Source organism: Oenanthe melanoleuca, chromosome Z, assembly GCF_029582105.1.
Source record: "Oenanthe melanoleuca isolate GR-GAL-2019-014 chromosome Z, OMel1.0, whole genome shotgun sequence".
Classification (NCBI taxonomy): domain Eukaryota; kingdom Metazoa; phylum Chordata; class Aves; order Passeriformes; family Muscicapidae; genus Oenanthe; species Oenanthe melanoleuca.
Window position 1 is genome coordinate 31,646,862 of NC_079362.1, and position 20,716 is coordinate 31,667,577.

The 20,716-nt window shown below is 37.1% G+C and overlaps 1 protein-coding gene across 7 annotated transcripts in view; it reads right to left on the reverse strand.

The window, feature by feature from the left end:
- Positions 1 to 3,030: 3,030 nt before the first annotated feature.
- PCGF3 (polycomb group ring finger 3) overlaps positions 3,031 to 20,716 on the reverse strand; it is a 56,244-nt gene continuing 38,558 nt past the window's right edge. For all 7 annotated transcript variants that reach the window (XM_056514006.1, XM_056514007.1, XM_056514012.1 and 4 more), the window contains 7 exons: positions 18,701 to 18,797; positions 15,115 to 15,170; positions 14,032 to 14,142; positions 13,443 to 13,531; positions 11,709 to 11,846; positions 9,803 to 9,883; positions 3,031 to 8,376 (listed from right to left, as the gene is read on the reverse strand). In XM_056514006.1, coding sequence (XP_056369981.1) covers positions 8,329 to 8,376; positions 9,803 to 9,883; positions 11,709 to 11,846; positions 13,443 to 13,531; positions 14,032 to 14,142; positions 15,115 to 15,170; positions 18,701 to 18,797 — 620 coding nt within the window. In that variant the 3' untranslated portion in view covers positions 3,031 to 8,328. The remainder of the gene's footprint in view (positions 8,377 to 9,802; positions 9,884 to 11,708; positions 11,847 to 13,442; positions 13,532 to 14,031; positions 14,143 to 15,114; positions 15,171 to 18,700; positions 18,798 to 20,716) is intronic.

Sequence of the window (20,716 nt, forward strand, 5' to 3'; positions counted from 1 at the left end):
CCACCCAATCATTCTTTGTACTGAAGCCAATGGCTTTCATTTTTGTTCTGTTCTTATTTCCATGCACACTGGTTTTGCATTAATTGGCACCTAGAAGAGGGCATCCACTGAATTTTCTCCCTGAGAACTGCCTCTGTGTGTTGATGGGACCAGTTGGAGGCTGGGTCGGGTTTTGACAGTCTGGGAAACCAATTGGAGGATTTGGTCTGCCTCTGTGCATTCACATTTTGAAGTAAGCAAAGCTGGGAAGGGCCCTTTTCCTTTCTGGCAGGAGTGCAGGTAACAGGGCTCGGGCCCCCTGTCTGGCATGCCCCCTGGCATGTTGGCAGGGAGGAGGGGTGGCCATGGGCAGTGGGTGCCAGCTGAGCCCAGGGGAGGCTGGCTGAGATCCCAGCCATCCCCACCATCCATTCCTGAGCACCCTGCTGCTGTTTCTGGCCCGGGCCCTGTTACCCCTGGGCCAGGCCTGAGCCTCCACCATGGCCTGGCACAGCCTCTGCATCCCCTGTGTGACATCTTAACTCTTTCAGTGCTCAGATCAAACTTGCACACCTTCAATCCTCCCTTGAGTGAGAGGGAAGAAGAACAGAGAGAAGACACCAAGGTCAGTGAAGCAGGGGTCAGGTTTAGATGGAAGGAGAATGAGGAGGTGTTGTGAATTTAGGCTGAAAATCCTTTTGCAACCTATGGGTGTACTACACTAAAAATTCCTGGAGAAAGACATGGGAGATGGAGTTGTTCAACTTGCAGATTATGAGCACATGTATCTGTGCATGAACAGAGAGAGAAGAGTGATGATGACCCTTTGCCCCAAGGAAAGAAGAAGATCTCTGTTCCTAGAGATGATTTTAAAGTTAAACAAAGAGCTCATTTGTTTTTGAACAGCTCATCCTTAAAAGTAATACCGCATGAGTTTAACATGGCCCATAAGCATAGCCCTGGAAAGGCTGTGGAGATGGAAGGAGTTTCACAATTGCAGCTTTCTGAGCAGCTGCTATTTGTGAAGAGTGAAGCCATGAGAGAACTGGTTTTTTTTCTCTTGTAGAAAAGTCCCTATAGCCTGACAAGGGGACACTCCTCTCCCTAGAGTGAACTGAAAATGACTATTCTTAAGTTGGTAACTGACTGAAGTGTTTCTGTATGTTGTCATTGAGAAAGAGAAGAGGGTGTGGGAGAAGGGAGGAGAGGTGGTCTGAAGGATTTTATTCTGAATTTTATTACTCCTTTATGTTGTTAATAGAAGTTTTCTTTACACCTTTTAAGTTTTAACGTCTGCCTTGCTTTTGCTCCAAATCCTATCTCACAGCAGGAAATAAGTATATTGAAATTAGCAAATCAAACCCACTAAACTAAACTGGTGTTTCTGCCTGGTTACAAATTGAAACCAGGACACCATGGACACATCAACATGCAATCACTACACAAAACACATGTGTTGATGTGTCCATGAAAACAAGAACAGACATGTCCTTCAGTAAAACATCTCTACGTAGTGACAAGTGCAAGTGTATTGCCATGTGAAAGACTGGACATATTTATACAGATGTGGACCACATCTTCCTCTTAGTAACCAAATCTCTCAGACTACTCTTGTAAACCTTTTTCTCCACTAATATCAGATCAGTGCTTGACTTTGTCAAAGAATCAAAAGGAAGCCTAAAAAAAAAAATCAATAATATAAAAAGCTAAACAAGGATAATGTTGGAAATTAAAGATACATAGAGGTATGCAGGGATTTGCACTGCAGTATACCTCTATTGGTACGTGGCACTGGATTAAGCCTAACTTGAGTTGAGACCAGTTGAATTCTGAGTGACTATGTCTACCCCTGGGTTTAAACAGCTGAATTTATCTATCTTAAATGCACATATTCAATTATATGGATTTTTTCTCTGATGCTCTAATCCCAAGGAAGAAGTTACTGCAGGTAACCAGGTATTCCACTCAAAGTAATGATTTTTTTTTATAGCAGAATAGTCAATCAGCAAGGTAAGAAAATATAAGTTATATATAAAGTAAGAAGTACCAGTAAAAACTTTTTCATATTCTATTTCCTCTGGGGTAAAAAACGTAGTTAGCTCATACTGGCTGTAGGGCAAGTTTATGCTTTCAGGGCTAGCTAGCCCAACTGTTACCACAATTTCTATTCATGATTCTTGGGAATTTCAGTCAAACAGGAAAAGTTTTCACTTTTTATTTCTTAGAATAACACCATGTTCAGCAAAGGGAAGGAGCTAGGCCCATCACTGGTTACTTCACAGAAAGTTGGAAGCAACCATTAGTAAAAATTTCAGATAAGTATTAGAATCACTTAATAAAGGCACGGAAGACTTACAAAACATAACACTTGCTGAATTGTGCTAATTTTCATTCACTTTTAAGTGACTGTACACAGGTAAAGGGACTTTTCTGCAGTTAGTGTCTAATACTGATATTTAAATGAAGCTAGTAAGTGGCAAATGTCTAATTTCCTCAGGACAATTATGCATGAGTAATATCAGTGCAAATAAAAAATATGGGTATAAATAAAGCTGACTTCAAAGGAGCCCGGAGTTGCTGGCAGTTCACAAGCTATAAATCTACATTACTGCTAGATGCTATACATCTCCATTACATGTAGATGCTGCAAGAAATTCATCTACTGTAGCATCTGTTTTGCATTGTTAATGTATTGTCTCAACCTTACATTTGTAAGGGTAAGGTTGAAAAGAACCCATACAGATCAGTAAGTACCTTTTTATCCAGGTACATAAAGACACCAGGATAATGCTGTTTTCCCTTTTGGTGACTGAAACCATTTAATTTCCTACCTGGCTTGTGTTACTTGACTCAAACACTTGTCACAGGCATTCTGCTAGTGGAGTAATACTTTAGGCCATCCTTGTGTTTTGAGTAAAAGGCAGATTTTATGACAATGCAATACTACACCACCTCTGTTTCCGTCACACTGCATTTATTCAGTGCTACAATGACTGCTAGTTCCTTATGTTCCCGGGAAAAAATGGGACAAAAACTTCCAGCCTCACAGCATTTCAGTTAGTTTCTCTGCTTTTATTAACAAGCATATAATATTCATTGGCAAAACACTGGATACAAGCTTCACTATCATAAAATCAAAACATTAAGCATTAATCCCCAAAAGGCTTATTCAGACAAAACTAGCCACCAGTAGTACAGAAATTACACAGCAACACAAAGCATAAAAAATTGTAAACTCTTAAATGAAGCTAAGCCAAAAATATGGTTTTACACTCTGACAGTTCCAGAATCTTTATTATGCCACATATGAGGATAAAAGGCTTAGTGGTTGCACTGGCTAATTGTCCCTTAACTGCAAAATGATCCTGTTTGCAGAAGGAAAGAACAAACGTTCCATTTGTCCAGATAAGTCACTTGAATTAAAGATTCTATCAAACCAATACTTTCAGTTTCAAACAGAAATAACAAAAATAGTGGAGTATCAGTATTCAAAACTCAGGAGTTCTTCCTTCAGCCATACCACTGTTTGAATGAATGATCCCACTGGTGGAACCACTCAGATTATTAGTAAAGTTACCAATGTAAATGTTCACAGAATTGGACATTTCGTTCCTACCCTATCACCAGGATATAGACAGGTCATCGTGGCTTCAAAAGATTTCCAAAAAACTCTTAAGTAGGATAAAATACAGAGCAAATAGTAGAATCATATCTTTAATTTGTATATAAATAAACAGGTAAAACATTACCTGTTGACTTGCCACAAGACCCAAGTTCCTAGGTAATTTTTATCCTGACTGCAAGTTTTGATTAGGGCAGAGATTGAAACATTGTTCCACATTCTTTAATGTTGTTCTCTGCAGCTTTTTCTTCAAAAACAGATCAAGACCCAAGTAACATCTAATTATATTTTATGTAGGGAGACTTATGTGTGGAACAATTTCTTTCCCTGTTACCAACTTTAGACAGACTAACTGAAGTTGCATTAATGTTTTCAGTGAAACATCCAAACTGAAGTGATTACCTGAGGAAAAGCAGAAATTTGATTTTTCTGTTCAGTAAAGCCTTCTGTACAAAATGTGTACCTAAGATTCATCTCACTGATGTACAGACTGGTTGGCTTTTTCCTATTATATTTATCTCAATGTAATATTCAGAATGCTGTAAAATAGCAAGTTATATTTATCATCTAGTAGAAAAAAAAAAAAAAAATCTGTAAATCCCCTAGGACTGCGTTGTTATAAAGACAATAAGAGCCAGATAAGCTTTCAAAGGCTCATAGCCTATTGGAAAAAATAGCACCATCATAGTTGTAGTCTGATATTTTTTATGGTCCCATTTCTCCTGAGTGACAATGTTGTGTATACTATTGCACAACCAATAGAAATAAGTATTCCCAGGTGTGATGGTACACAAATATACCAGACTTAACAATGGCACAAAACATTTTCAGATAGGCTGCAAGTCTTGTTGATTGCTTCCACAATTCACATTAAGGTTTCTTGCAAGATCATTTATTTTAAAATATTGCTGACATATAGTTCTTGTACTTACAGAAATTTTAAATCCCCCATTTCACTCTTAAAATAAAAAATGGAACAGGCATAAAACACACACACCCACCCCCAAATAACAGCCCCAAATAAAACTCCATTGGAACAAGTGAGAAAAGCCATCTACATTCCTTTTAAATGTAATGGTAAGTAGATGCTACATTTACAATTTAAACATAAGCCTAATAAATGCATGTTTCAAACCTATTGCACAAAAGCATAAGTAATGCTCTTTATCCATACAAAACAAAAACATACAGATGAAAGCTACTCAAACTCAATGTAAAAGGAAGAAGCTTGTAAAAACATCTTACAATTTCATTTTATATGCCCGTAAATAAAGCTGGACCACTGAAACCAAAAATACTTGGATGGTAAAATAAGACAGAAGGCTTAAAATAGAATAAATAATTTTATAAAGTTAAAATTTAAACCCCCAAATCTTATTTAAATTCAGTATTATATATTCTATCTGAATTCTTTATTTTTAATGAAAGTATACTTAATGAGACTCTAAGCCCGGGTGATTCAACAGTCTCATTGCTGCTGAGGATAATGCAACAAGATACTTCCTTACTGCAACTATTTACCAGCGTAAGAAATTGTAAAAACAACTTCACAGTAATGGCATCTTCACAAAAGCCAAAGTAAACTACCATGATCTCACCAGGACTAAGAAATATCTATGGCCAAGCCCAAATTTTAGTACAACTTTGAACAGTACCAGGGTTACTTTACCCAATATAATCTTGATTTAAATTGTCTCTTAAGTGTCACAGAAATTAAACAAGGCTCTGACCCAAAGAAGACCTTGCTCTATATTGTAGTCTTTTAGTGAGACTAACATATGGTACAGACACAGTCACACCACTCCCAAGGACAATTTTTGTAGTGAAGATGTTATCACATGTGATTCAGAAAAACAACTGAGTAACTTTGGGGCTTTTTGTTGGTTTGGGGGTTTTTTGTTTGGTTTTCTTTGTTTGTTTTTGTTGTTTTTTGTTTGTTTGTTTTTTTACTGGTGCACTTTTATCAGATTAAACACATTGCAAAAGCAGTTACACACAATTACAAGCAAAAACCCCAGCTATAGATATTAATACTGGCTTGAATTTATGTATCCATATAAACAGTTTTCTATATACCGATAGCACCATAACAAATTCAAGTGATTCTAAAGATGGTTATAAACTTATAAGTTTTGTATTGTAAGTTGTTACAGCAAGAGATAGATTTGAAAGGCTTCTGAATTTGTGTTCGTAATTAATTTCTCAGTTGCTCAAGTACACAAGGAAGCAATGAAATCCCAATGTACTTTTAACAGCACTGCGTCAATATCTAGTCATACAAAAATTTTCTGCAGTACACACATTTGAGGTAGACAGATCTCATTTATATGTGTATATGTATATATATTTATGTTTGTGTATATATATATATATATATATGTTCTGATTAAGGTGATTAATCAGAATGCTGTCTGGCAGCTTTAGTTTTATGTCTACATCAGGTGCAGCCACTGTGTGTATACTCTGGGTGCACAGAGCAGGGACCCTTACAGTCCTGTCCATATTCTCAGTGCCTCAGTGGCAAAGCCAGCCTCTTACTTACACTAGAACAGTAACAAACACATAAGAAACAGCTCCAGAGAGGCCCAGTATATCAGCTTGTGTACACATCCATACCACCTGCATTCACTGCTTTAATCAACAGTTTTTAAAAACGGTAGACACAATTTCATTTGTTTTTTTCTGCCAGATCAAGTAATGCTAAAGACAGAAAAAAAGCTGAAAATACACAAACAGCAAGACAAAATCAGAGCCAAATTTGGTTCCATGAATCACAGACATGCACACACACAACACCACACAAGAACCAGATGTAGAGTTCTTTGTTAACCTAAACATTCAAATGCAGCTATCTTAGACTTTCACCTGCAAGGACAGCAGCATGTTCTGGCCTTTGTGTGGCTCTCCTTTCCACCTCCACAGTTCAGGAGGATTCCTTTCATTCTCTGCTTACTTTCTTTTTTTTTTTTTTTAAATTTCCTTCCTACTCACATCTGTGACTGTAATGAAAAATAAGGAGCCCTGTTGTCAAAGGTAAGTACAAGCAGCAGCAGAGCTGGGAAAGGAGAACTGAAGACTCCAGAGAGGGAAATTAAGGGAAGTATGCTGAGAAATGCAGCACTTTGAAAACTCAAGAGAAAGAATATTTAAAATGCTTAGATAAATCCCTTGCAGTATCAGCTTCTGGTTATCAAGTAACACTTTCTAGCAGAAGCAGCAATGGAGCACAGCAAGAGGAAGCAGGCCTTCTTATCAAAAGACAATTTATCAAAAAATAACAGGGTTTAATAACAGGAATAGCAACTAGCATTTTCAGCTGACAGTAAAACTCTTCCAAAAATTAGGTTAACTATTTCCAACTGGCAATAATAGGGCATACACTGCTTTCAGTGACTTCACAACTGTGCCAGACAAATGTTCTTACAATCATACTATGGATGATACATAGTGGATATAGCTTGCAGAAATCACTTTCAACAACTGTATTTTAAAAGCCAATTATTTCAAAAAGCCTTACAAAAAGTGCAGTGAACCCTGCTAAGTGCCATTGAGGGTGCTTTCTATAACATACATAGTTATATGTGTATATAGATGTATGCACCCATACATACATGAATGTGTATTATCTTGCATCCATTAGGGCTGATGCAAGCAAAATTACTAGTTAAGGCCAAAAGGTGCTAAAATAATCTTGTCTTGACTCCCCCTTCCTCCCATCCTATGTAAGCTAAGAATTGCAGTAAGGAAAATGCTATGGTTTCATAAGAAAACACCTAAAGAAATTTAAAGCTGCCCATAATATCTGAGGAAGTTTTGATCAGTGAAATGAAAAATCTGCAATACTCCCAAAGTTGTCCAAGAGCCACTGTTTCAATAGCTAGTGATAGCAAATTCTCTCTAAATTAAAAACTGATTTCTGCAAGCCACAAATACATAAGAAATGTTTATTTTTAAGAAATTCACAAATCTAGCACTTGTGAGTATTTGTCATTACGTGGTGCAATTTATACCATAGCAAAATATATATCACAGCACATAATCAACTGAAATTATTTCTATTAGTCTTACCAAATTAACATGTATACAGAAGTATCAAAACTTTATTAAAACACAAGGTGAGGGAGAACAGTAACTGGGCAAAAATGACAATTTATTGGTTTCCCAGATTTTCGTAAGTTGTCAATGCAGTGTAATAACTTATCACCAGTCACTGTATTATCAGGCATGTTCAATGTACTACAGAATAACTTGAATAAAGCCAATGCAATCAGGCATACTATATAAGACAATAACACTTTGCAAAAATATAGTTTTTAAAGATTTAGAATGCGAGAAGTAACTAAATGCAACTTGGTGTCAAAAGCAACATATTTATATCACCCCACAACACTCTTTTTTTTTTTTTTTTTTTTTTTTAACTGTAAGAGACAAATCAGGCTGAGCTACATGGAACTGTGAAGTGTTTTCAGTATCTGTAAACTTAATGCTGGTAGTGTCTTGCTGAGTTGAAACTTCTTTCTTCCATACAAAAAAAGTATAAATATTGTCTGCCCAGAAGTCTAGGTAACACATCCCTAGAAGAAATATTCAGGACAGTCCACTATGAAAGCCCTCCAGTCTTCCAAAATTATTCAGCTGGTTTGTGTCATGTGATTAGTGATGCACTAAGAAGGTGCCAGATGATAGTCTCTGCAAAAAGCTCTGTCCAGAAGGACAATAAAGTTCCCTTACAGCAAGTCCATTTTGGGTCTATAATGTAGCAGTAGAGGTGCTTTCTGCAAGACAGAAATACCAGTAAGTCAAGAAACAAATCCAGAACTAATCTGTTCAGTAGGAAAAACTTCTGTGTCATAAAGTAAAGCTTCAGTTAAAGACAAGAGCAGCTATCTGATCTGTCAAAAATTAACCAAGACAAGGTGTATCTTCATCTCAAACAAGAGCTCAAACAAGAGATAAAGGAACCTTCCCCCTTTATCTCAGGAGCAGATCTGTTTATCTTGGAAAACTCCCTGAAGTTAGAGACATGTCTAGAAAGCAGCATTAGAGTATGTGGTACTTCACATTTAGTAGCTCTCACTTGATTCCTCTTCTGTGAGAGCATCCATTGATTTTTTTTTTTTTTTTAATGAGTAGGCAAACTTCTAACAACCACAACATTTTGCACCATGGAGTTCTGTGTCTCATGAAAACAATTATTTCAGTTTGTTTGTTTTGAATCTTCCATGTTTCAGCTTCATTTTACATCCACCACTTCTTTCACCTGGAAAGGCAGTTTACAGTTCTGCTTTCCACATGACTCACAATTACACAGATCTCTCACACACTGAAGAGTAGACTATACAAATGCATATCAATTTGATGCTCCTGTTTGGTTCTCTCTGCTACACCACAAAACCCTAACATTTGATTGTATCCTTTTATCTATACCTACATTCAACTTCAGGTGTTTGTTAATCACCTGTCACTCAGAACTGTAAAGACTTCATCCAAGACTATCATCAATCTGTCACTAACATAAATAATGACAATGCTGTCATTGAACTGTTAATGAACTACTCAAATCCATTTCCAGGTCATTCAGAAACACCATATGAAACAGATTCCAGCAGGATTCCACTTGTGAAATCTCTGCATTTTTAAGACTAATCATTGCCTTTATCCTGTGACTCTTACACAGGTCAATTATTTTTTAACTTCAAGAATGTTTCTCTTCTAGATATGCAGATCTCTTATAGATATGCATCCAAAGCCAATGAGTGATTTCACCTCACTGTGCACTGTATACTCAGAATGTGTTGCTTTTGTATTACCAATATGAACTTCTTGTTCCAGTAACTCCATGTGTACATATATCAACTCTGTTCAGTGTTGACTTCTTTCCTAAGTGTTCAATTTTGCTATTCATTCTTACTGCCTGAAGGGGTTAAAAATCATACATTTTGTAGCTTCTACTTCCTCTGCTAGACTTGATAACAATTTGACAGCTAATGCAGTATTCCCTGTTGTCTTGCAATGAATACTTAATTCTCCTTTCCTTCATTTACTGGAAACAAATAAATACTTGGCGCCTAAGGATGTTGTAGTAGATATTTATAAAAGTACCTTTTATAAAGGTATACTGCAGTATAGTTCCAAGTTATTGCTATTTTATAAACATTTTATTTGGCCACTTCATTATTACATTGAACCATTGTGTCCTACCTTAAATCTCCATCTAGTAACAACTACAAACTTGAGCGTGTGGTCCTTGCCAAGAATCTCTTCATTGCATAATATATCCAGCTGAAAAAATGAAGGTGATAGTTAATTCATTGAGATACAATACATCAAACAACATATTTGACATAATACTACATACTTGACAAGCCTTTTTTTTCTCTGAAGATACTACAATTGGTAATCCTGCAGTTGGCCTGCAGACAAAAATTATACCAGGAAAGAAAAGACATTATCTGCTCTCAACATAAAGTACTGAAAGACCATGTCAATGCCTAGGAAATACAGTATGATCCGGATTTAACTGCTTGATTTATTTTCCCAAGCCATGCCATAGTTACGAGGTTTTAACAGATAAACAACAAGTATTTTTTGTTTTCTATCTCAGTTTTTAAAAAAAATCTTGATACCAGAAACAGTGGGGATCTCAATACAGAAGCATGTCGATTGTATGAATTGTAATCAGCTGAACTACAACATCTGAACATGAAATAAAACAAGAGAGCAAGTATGAAAATAGTACCAGCAAGGTGGCTTATAGTACAATTCTTTACTCCACAGCCCAGAAAGGCCTGAATGTGCATGCAGCCCACTTACATGACAATAATTCAAACTCAGAATAGTCTCTGTCAAGCAACCAAGCGACTACAAGCTCAAATTCTCTTTCTGTGTTACTTGGTACTGGTACAACAATTACACCACCATTTATTTTACTTTTTAAGAAGGTAGAAAGGGATATCAAAGGAATAAACAGTGAAGTGAAACTCCTGAGAAGTTTTTCTTTCAGTTGAAACCAAGTAGATTTTTAAGTCACAGATTGGCACAGTGCACTGGAGTGCTTACACATGCATATACCAAAAGAATATATTTTAAAAAAACCTCTTTTGAACAATCCTTGTAGTTATGCAGATGCTGGCCTAAACCAGAAGTCAACCACCTCTGAGCCAGCTGAAGACAAGATAGGATACACGGTTTTGTTTCAGGAAGACTGGCAGAGTTTGGTGTTATACTTGAACCATAAGACAGAGAGTGTGTTAATTTAAAGTGTACAGAAGTTATGAAAAAAATGTGATAGAGATGCAAACTGTCTGTTGACAAGTTTGAGTGGTGAGGTGTTGACACAGTGGACTGGGAAGCAAATTATTTAATTTGGATGAAATATCTTAATGAAATTCAGTGAATCAGAGTCATAATATGGAATTGAGAGATGTCAAGCTGAGAGTCAACTGAGATGTCCAGAAACTGTGACCAAGATCCAGCCAAGTGATAAACAGGGGCTGTGTTCATAGTTTGCCACTGTTAATTTTTGAATCTGGCCTAGGAGAAGTGCAAAGTATTGCCTTTCCTTCTGTACCTTTCAACTTAAATTCTTCCCATGATTCCTTATAAAGACAGGGAAAAGTAGGCATCTGATAACATTCTCATTGTGGTGGGCAGAAACTTCAGATTGAGCTCCACTAAGAGAACAGGAAAGAACAAAGTATTTGTGGCACTTTCTCTTCAACAGGGCTTCAGTGTTGTTCAAATGCTGTTTTCTGCCTGGCCCCTATAGAGTGCAAACTTCCGAAACGCTGGGGATAAACTCAACTACAATCTATCAAACAAATCATCTTGCCAGAGTCTATTTCAACACATGTGGAAGCACATAACCAAGGCTTTTAGCTCAACTGTTTATAAATGCACATGAAAAGTTGCACTGCAAACTAAGTGAAAAGTACTGTAAAGAACTAAGAAAGGACAAGAAAATGGCCATTTAACATATAATTTAAGAAGCAGTGTATGCTTCTCTTTCCTGAAGAAAAAAATCAGAATACAAGACATCCTTCTGCAACGAAATAAACCCACCCATTTTCAGTTTTATATCTGTAAACTTAGTTTTAAAAAATATTACCTCATTAAAAGAAGAAAGGTTGAGCTTTTTGGCAATGAACTTCTTTAGATGTAAGACTGTTGCTTGTGCAGAGCAACGAATCCATTTTCGTTTCAATCCACGCAGTTTGCTGCTATTGCACTCCAAGCAGATGCTTACCTTCAGGAAAATACAAACAATCAAGAGTTGGCTGCAACAATTATCTGCAGTCCCTCTTATGTATTCGACATGCAGTTTTTATTAATCCAATTAAGTAAAGTACAGTACTAGTATTCTTTAAACTGAAATGCCTATTAAGAAACTCCACATTTTCTAAGATCTCATAAGCTGAGGGGTAAGTAATAAGACCAAAATGTTCAAGTGTAATTTTTGATGTCAGAACAAGACTGCTTCTTAGTCCAAATTTTTAGGCTGTCAATAGCTTAGAGGACCATATGCTAAAATCTAGAGCGAGACAACAGTAAGAAAATGATTATGCTTCTAACATAATTTCTTACTGTTAAAGCAATTGCTAATCTGGTTTAATTTTAACATGTTTAAAAAGAATGAATACAAATTATATGACAATTTTTCAAATTCTCACTTATTTTCCCATCCAGCTATTTGTTACAGTCGAAGCTCTTTGTGATGATATCCTTGTATTGCACTTGTAACAGGTACAATCCTTTTGAAAATTCCCTCACATTGCAATTGAAAAGAAAATTAACCCAAGCTTAAGTTACTCTGGACACACATAACTGGAAAACATAAAAGTCATGGCTTGTTTATCCCAGAAGAATAATGAAAAGCTTTGTGTTTAAAACTTAACAGTGAGTTTCCCAGATTTTATGATATTTTTATGATATAGGGCTAATACTGTCTTAGTATTAAAGGCTGAAAACAAAATATGTAGTAAATTAGTAAGAGTGCTGTTAAGAAAACTTCCCTGTCTGACCACCCAGGAGCCACTCTGGCAGTCACATTCCCACCACCTGAGCTGGGACTGAAGCCCCTTCACAGCTACACCCCTCACGCTCACATTCAGACCAGGATTCCTCAGCAGCTCCACCCCAGGTTTCCATGGCAGGTTCTCAGACATCCAGTTCCTTCAAACAGCTTAATCATGTTGCAATAACTAAATAACACCAGCTCCAGCTTGTGCCTCTGGGAAGGGACCCTGAACAAAGGAACCCTGGGTTTTCATACCCTCACAGCACCAAACTCTGGGGGTCTCAGCTCCTGCTGTGTCTCAGTGTCCAGTCCCCAGGCTGGTGCCAGAGGTCCCTGTGCCCTTTACCGTGCCAAAAGCTGGCAGTTCATGGCCTCTTGCCTCAGGCTCCCATCCAGAGCTCAACCTGCAGCTCTCATTGCAACTGCACCCCGAGCTACCTTCACAGAATGTGTTAACAGTGCAAAGGTTTATTTCCTAATTATCAATACACACTCAGCTCAATGTATCATGGTAACACAGGGGTACACTCCCGTAGAAGGAAAAATTACATGAATTTGTTTTGGCAGCAAACTTTGAAGATTCATAAACAGTCAGAACTATAAAGACATTTGCATGAAGAATGTATTCTCCATTCCTGCCAAAACCCAAAGGTAAAACCTTATTCTCACAAAAAATCATTGCCAAAACTGCATCATGTTTGTATCAGAGAACAGAAAAAGTAGCTTGAAAAAGCTTATTTTCTTCTCTGTTAGATTATCAGTTACCTTACCAAAGCACAATAGCTAAAACACAAGATAAAACTAGAGCATGCCCTATGAGCCCACCTGTTCATCACTTCGGTGGTAGTCATTATCTTCTTCCTGCTTTTCTTCTGAAGTTTCTTTATTTATATTTTCATCTGCTTTAGTTTCACCTTAGATAAAAAACCCAGATATACAGGATACATATATATTATTTTTATACAAAACCCCAGATATACTCAGCAGCAACCTATTATGCTAATACAATTAAAACAGCACATTTCAGGACCGCAGTATAGAATAAGCCTTGCCATCCCCCAAATTGTGCTTATCGGCTCAAGCAACACTTGCAGCCAACAGCCATGACATGAAAGAGGAGAACACCTATGGAGCTCAGCTGCTTGCAGCCCAGAAGCTGGGTAATTTAACAGTTCCCATGTAGGCACTACTATGGAGACTGAATTTGCCACAAGCAACATGCTATTAGCACCTAAAAATAAAAATTCTCTGCACAAATAAGGGACAAGGCAACAATCTTATGCTGACTCTATTCCTCACTTTTAGGAAATAGCTGTGACTGTAATATACCCACGGGGGACATGCATCCAACACATCTGTTTATCAATTTACTAGCTGTCACCCACTAAAGACAGAATAAATAAGGACTATTTACCATTTCGATGAGAATCTAGGTGCTGTTTTGTAGAACATGTCTCCCCTTTGATGTCTCCTGGAACTTCCATGCCCAGCTTGTGATAAAACTCCCTTTGCTTTTTCATTTCCGCTGTTTAAAATTGCAAATATTAATCCCTGTAATAAAGTTCTAATGCAATATTTATGAAGTTATTCCAAATCCCTTCCCACTTAAGGTTTGCCAACAAGTGGTGGTGGTATCATTGTTTACAGTCTTCTATCTCTGCTATCTCATCAAGTCATGTCTCATCTTATTTTTCAGAATTACAACAGCACAAAGTTATCTGCATAATTACCACTATAGCATTACTGCTAGAGTTAGATGTAATTTAAAATACTGTAGCTAATTTTGAATAGCCCACATTTTTAATGACCATATTTCAGTCAACACATTGATTTTGAATTTTTATTTATAGTTCTAATTTTCAATATTCTAGAAATGATGTTTGAAGTATTTATTTAATTGCACTGATATTTAAAAATACTCTGGTTAAAAAGCAGCTTAAATAGATTAACATAGTCTACTGTAAATGAAAGTTAAAGCTTTAACATATATTAAGACAAAAAATACCGAGCAATTTTTATAAAGTATTTCTTTATTTAACAGATCTAGTGTCAAAGAAGGTTATGAAAACAGAAGCGGAAAGTCCCCTGATAAGAAAGAACACTAAAAACAGCAGAAACTAAAAGCATTTCTGCATTGTATTTTACCTCTGAGGATTCTAGAAAGCTTGCACAACAGGTACATAGTTTAACAAAAACAAATTAAGAGTTATGGAATGGCAACATTCAAAAGCTGAATGACTATTCTGCTTTACATAATACTGCTCTGGGAAGAAATATCCCATGTTGCCTCCCACCACCCCCACACTCAGTTGCTGCTAGTACAGGTATGAAATTAAATTAATTGCCAAAAACTACACAAGAGAAAGAGTCTGTTTTTTCCACCGTATTTTTTCTTAGTTGCCCCCCCATCCCCTTTTTCATCACTTGAAACTCTTTTATTTTAATGCCAAAGAAGTATGTGCAAACTGACCTTTAAAAAGGTCACACCACAACTTACCTTCTTGGAGGCCTGGCACAAGTTTGTAAACAATATCTTGCATTGTTCTGTCATGACTAGCAAGGGAAAAAAAAAAAACAAAAACAAAATCCAAAGCTTAAGTTCACCACCTTGATTGAAAACACTTCTCTTTAAGAAGTTTCAGTACTAACCATATGCAAAAATCTCTAAATTCACCTAAGAAGAATTTTACTTCTTAATCAATATTTCTATCAAACCAGAATGAACAGCAACACAAAACAAATTATGAAAAAGTACAGGCTGAGACAGAAAACAAATAGAAGATTGAGAAAGTCTAGGGTGTGGGAGAAATCACCCCACTGAATATGTCCTTCTGCGTCAAGACAAGTACGTCACTAAAAATCTAAAATTAAATGAAATAAAAAAAGGCAACAATTCCACTGCAAGTAGAACAGTAGGCCCAGTTAAGATTCTAAACTTTAATCCCAAACTCACATACAAAAATCCTGTTATAGTCTAAAAATAAATTATGGTCTCAAAGAAATTAAATATTACATTAAATTTCAATTAAGAAATAGTACAAGAAATATTTTAAGCATCTGCATTGGCTGCTGCAATGTCATTACCCCAAAAGAGTCTGCAGTATCAAGGCCTGAATCTGACCTGAACAGAAAAGGCTTACAAGAGTAGTCTCAGTCTTCTCATCACCTGTCATGAGCACTTCATAGCAGTGAAGATCAGTAAGCAAGTATAGAAATGGTGACAAATCAAGACATTTATAAACAGTAATTACAGTATTTTAAGTAGCACTAAAACAAGATTCAGAATATCACTAATCCTAAATTCATGTCATTTTGATCAGAAGAAATTCCATTTGTACAGGCTGAGATTATGAAGTGTCACACATGGACTGCAAAAACATCACCAAAAGTATTTCAACAAAAATATGTAAGACATCACCATTACATCAGAGGTGACAATTTGGGAGTTGGAACTAGATCATACAGATGATCTTCAAGTTCCCAAAGAATTTTAAGATTCTATGATTCCTTTTAAGAGTATTTAGAAATGTAAACAAGGAGACACATTTGGTTTACCTATTTTCCAGACACAGAAGTAAACAGGAGTTTAGATCTTTATTTTCAAACATTTTGTAAATCTCCAGACTGTCAATTATTTTTTAAAAAAGGTCTAAAAGCAGGATGGAAAAACTCTGTTTCAGTTTTGACAGGGCAGTATGTTACAACTAGTTCAAGCAGCTTACTTAAATTGAAGCGTGTTTAACAACAAAAAACGAGTAACAAATTGTCTTCTAGCTGTTCTCAATACCATGTCTCCTGGTCTCTTTTTGCACAAAAAACAGGCTTCTGAACCAAGGCAAGCATGTCTTACGTGTCATTTATTCATTCTTGCCTATTTGCATCTACCCATCCCTTTAATTATACACTCATACTATGTTACATGTTATTGGTGTATTATATAAACATGGAGACAACATACTTAGTTTCAGGCTCCTGAATGAGGATAAGCTTGAGCAATAAAAGTGTGTATAGAATATTGACAGTTTTCTGTCAATAAAAGTAAAAGTGCAATCAGACTCATTTTCTATAATCTTTGCTTCAGAAATTGTTACAGAAGTGAGAAAGGCACATTGAAAAATGAACAAATACAAGTTCTTTATAATGGAAGACAAAACACTACTTGATATGCAACAGCTAATGCAGACACAGCATCACAACATATTTTCATCAGCAGGAGTTACTACACCGCAGTAAAATGGAAATAAAGCACTCAAGAAAAAAAATGTCTTTTCTAATAAGAAAAGGAGGAAAAAACGCGACAAAAACACTTAGTGAAAATACTAATTTGTCTATGCAAATGCAGATGGAAAATGAGGTGATTTGCAACAGCCAACATGGCTTTCACTAAGAGCAAACATGTGTATGACAAATTTGGTGGTCTTCTATGATGAGGTTACAGTGGATGAGGAAAGGGTGACTTACGGCATCTACCTGGACTTGAGCAAAGCATTGGATGCTGTTCTGCGCAACATGCTTGTCCCTAACTGGAGAGGCAATGCAGCACTTGGTGGATAAGGAATTGGCTGAAGGGCTGCACTCAAAAAAAGCTGTGATCAAGAGTTCACTATCCATGAGGAAACCACTCACAAGTGCTTTCCCTCTGGGGTCAGTACTGGAACCATTGTGGTTTAACATCTTTGTCAGTGACAGTGACTCTGCCAGGGATGACACAGTGACAGGGATCGAGGGCACTCTCAGCAAATTTGCCAGTGGCACCAAACTGTGTGGAGCAGTTGACACACTGGAAGAAAGGAATACTTAGGAGGTGGGTCCATGTGAAGCTCAAAGTTCAACAAGGCCAAGGCCAAGTAAAAGTCCTGCATCTGGGTTGGGGTAATCCCAAGCACAAATACAGGCTGTGCAGAGAAGTGATTGAGAGCAGCTCTGAGGAGAAGGACTTGGGGTATTAGCACATGGGAAAATCAACATGACCTGGCAATATGCACTTGCAATCCAGAAATACAACTGCATCCTGGGCTGCATCAAAAGAAACTTAGCAGCAGATTGAAGCAGGTAATTCTGTCCTTCTACTCTGCCTGCAAAAGACCCCACCTAGACTGCTGCTTTCAGCTCAGGGGCCCCCAAATAAGAAGGATATAAACCTGATGGAGTGAGTCCAGAGGAGAGCCATGAAAATGACATGATGGAAAGACCTCCTCTCCTGTGAAGACAAGCTGAGAGAGTTGGGGCTGTAAAGCCCAGAGAAGGAAGATTGGAGGGAACCCTCAGAGCAGCCTTCCAGTACATGCAGGAAACCCACAAGAAAGCTGGAAAAAGACTTTTTACATGGGCATGTAGTCATAGGACAAGGGGGAATGGTTTTAAACTAAAAGATGGCAGGTGTAGGTTAGATAATAGGTAGAAATTCTTCAGTGAGAGTGGCAAAGCTGAAAGAGGTTCCCTAGAGAAGTTGTGCATACTACAACCCCCAGAAAAGCTTAGTCCAGGCTGCATGGAACTTTAAGAAACCTAGTGCAGGCAAAAGGTGTCCCTGCCCACAGCAGGGCAGCTGGAACTAGATGATTTCAAAGGTCTCTTCCAACACAAAACATTTTATGATGATTCTATGACATTCTTATCTGTTCCTATGACTTAAGCAGACCTTTGAAAGATTAACTGAACAATAAAGCTGAAAATTATTTCTCTCGTTACTGTCAGACACTGAAAAGCACTGCTCAACTGAGACTAATTTGTGATAATTTTGTAAAAGTGTAATTCCTACAAATGTTTCATAAATATAGTTTTTATAACCCAAGCATACAAAATGAGGAATGACTAAATCTCATTAAAAATCACACAGAAATTAAACATTTAAGTGTATAGTTCAGTTGTTTCTAAGTCTGGAACAAGCTGTCATGCTAAGGCTTTGCAAATTCATAGCAGAAGTTTCATCCTGTATCTCCTCCTCAATCTCCTTCAAAGCTCTTTTTACATGTTTAATATGCTGATAAGCAAGAATGAAAATTTTGGAAGAAGCTATACTATATCAAAGGGGATGAACCAGTCTAGAGTGAAGCTACTTGCACTTCTATTTTTATACTTACCCAATATACTGTAATGGGTGGCTCTGATGTATAACAATCCTACACGTTGGACAGGTGTTGTTTTCCTCCAAATATTTCACTAGGCAGCTTCTACAGACTAATAACAAAGACATTCACAATTAAAAATTAATAGAAGAAGCATAATAAAAGTCTTGTTTTATATAGTCACAGAATGCACATTACTGAATTTTTGCTAAACTTCATTTTTTTACATCATATGTGCAGGATGTCTAATTGTGCAAAATACAATTTCCGGTACCTTTCATTCATTTTCTTAATACAGGGAAGGGATGCACTAGAATTAAAGTATCCATACCTATCGAAAACCTTCTTAGCACAGCATACAACACAAAATCCCACTTTGAAATTTACTAAAACAACAATTTCTAGCAGGTCAACATTACATGGATGACATCACAGGAACTATTTGCCAATAAGAGATCAAACAAAACATATTTGATTTAACCATGGCCATATACATAACAAATGTGTGTGGTGCAAATAAAGCCAACACAAAAAAAAATTCCAAAGCAGGAAAGTGGATAACTTTCACAGAGTACACTACAACTAAACTTTCACAGAAAAAAAAATTACAATGTCACAGACCCTCAGTATTAGTAAAATGTCCTGCTAAGAGTTGCTAAAGTAGTCATTCACTATTAAGCTGCACATTTCAATATGCTTACACACAATCACCCATCTCTTTCAAAGAAAACTATTTATACATTAGTCTCCTCTGTTCTGCCTCAAAACAGTACTCATAAAACGCACTACTAAAAAATATCCTCACTCACTTAAAGTTACAACTGAAAAGGATATGGAGAAAAGAACAGAGATTTTCTTGAAGTGCACTAGTTCATGTAGTATTGGTACTAATGCACTTATCACACAAAATGAAAGGATTTCTGTAACTATAGTGCCATCTACCTCTCAAACAAGTAGTACAATTACATAAACACCCATTAATTAAAAAAATAAAGTACCAGTAAATGAAGCATTATAACTTTGCACTGTGCTTTGCATTTACACACTCAGGATGACAGCACTGTTGTGGCAAATATTAGACAAAGCGTCATAGCTTTGCACATTAAGGACACATCTCACACTCTACTCCAGTAGAGTGCCAGAACAGTAGATCCATTTGTGAAAATGAAGCCAAACTCCATTCCTAACAAGTCAAAAAAAGAGAACCTGACAGAGGAAACAGGGACAGGTATTCTGGGAAGACAATAGGGATGTTGCTGTCATGTCTAGGGAGGGCTCAGAAAGGCCACATCACAGCTGAAACTGAACTTGGGAAGAGACATGAAGAATTACAAAGGTTTCTATAAGTATGTCAGAAAAAGAAGGTCAAAGAGAAGGTCAAAGAATGTGTACCTCCCCAAATAAGCATGACTGGCAAACCAGTAACAATGGACAAGAAGGTGGATGAGGTACTCCATTTTCCTGCCTCAGTCTTCTCTAGGAATTTCTCTTCCCACAGCTGTCACACAGATGAACCACAGAGGAGGCACTGGGGGCATAAAGCCCATTCCACTGTATGAAAAGATCACATTTTTGAATACCTGGGAACGTGAATACACATAAGTCTCTGGGACTTGATGAGAAGTGTCCCAGGGTCTTGAACTGGCTGGTGTAGTCGCCAAGCCACTCACAGCGATAGTCCTGATAGTCATGTGAAATCCTTGGTGACTAGAAGGGAAATATTGCTTCCACTTTTAGAAAGTGATGGCAAGGGAGAGACATGGAAATCACCAACCTGTCTCCTTAACTCTGTGCCTGGGAAGATCAGGAGCAAATCTTCCTAGAAGCTGTGCTAAGGCACATGAAGGACAGCGAGGTGATTCCAGGCAGCCAGCACAGCTTCACCAAGAGCTCTAAGCAACTTGACGCAGCTGAAGATGCCCCTGCCCATTGAAGGGTGATGCACTAAGTGACTTTTATAGGTCCCTTCCAACCCAAAGCATTCTGTGATTCTATGATATCTAAAACATCATCCCATATCATGTCTTTCAG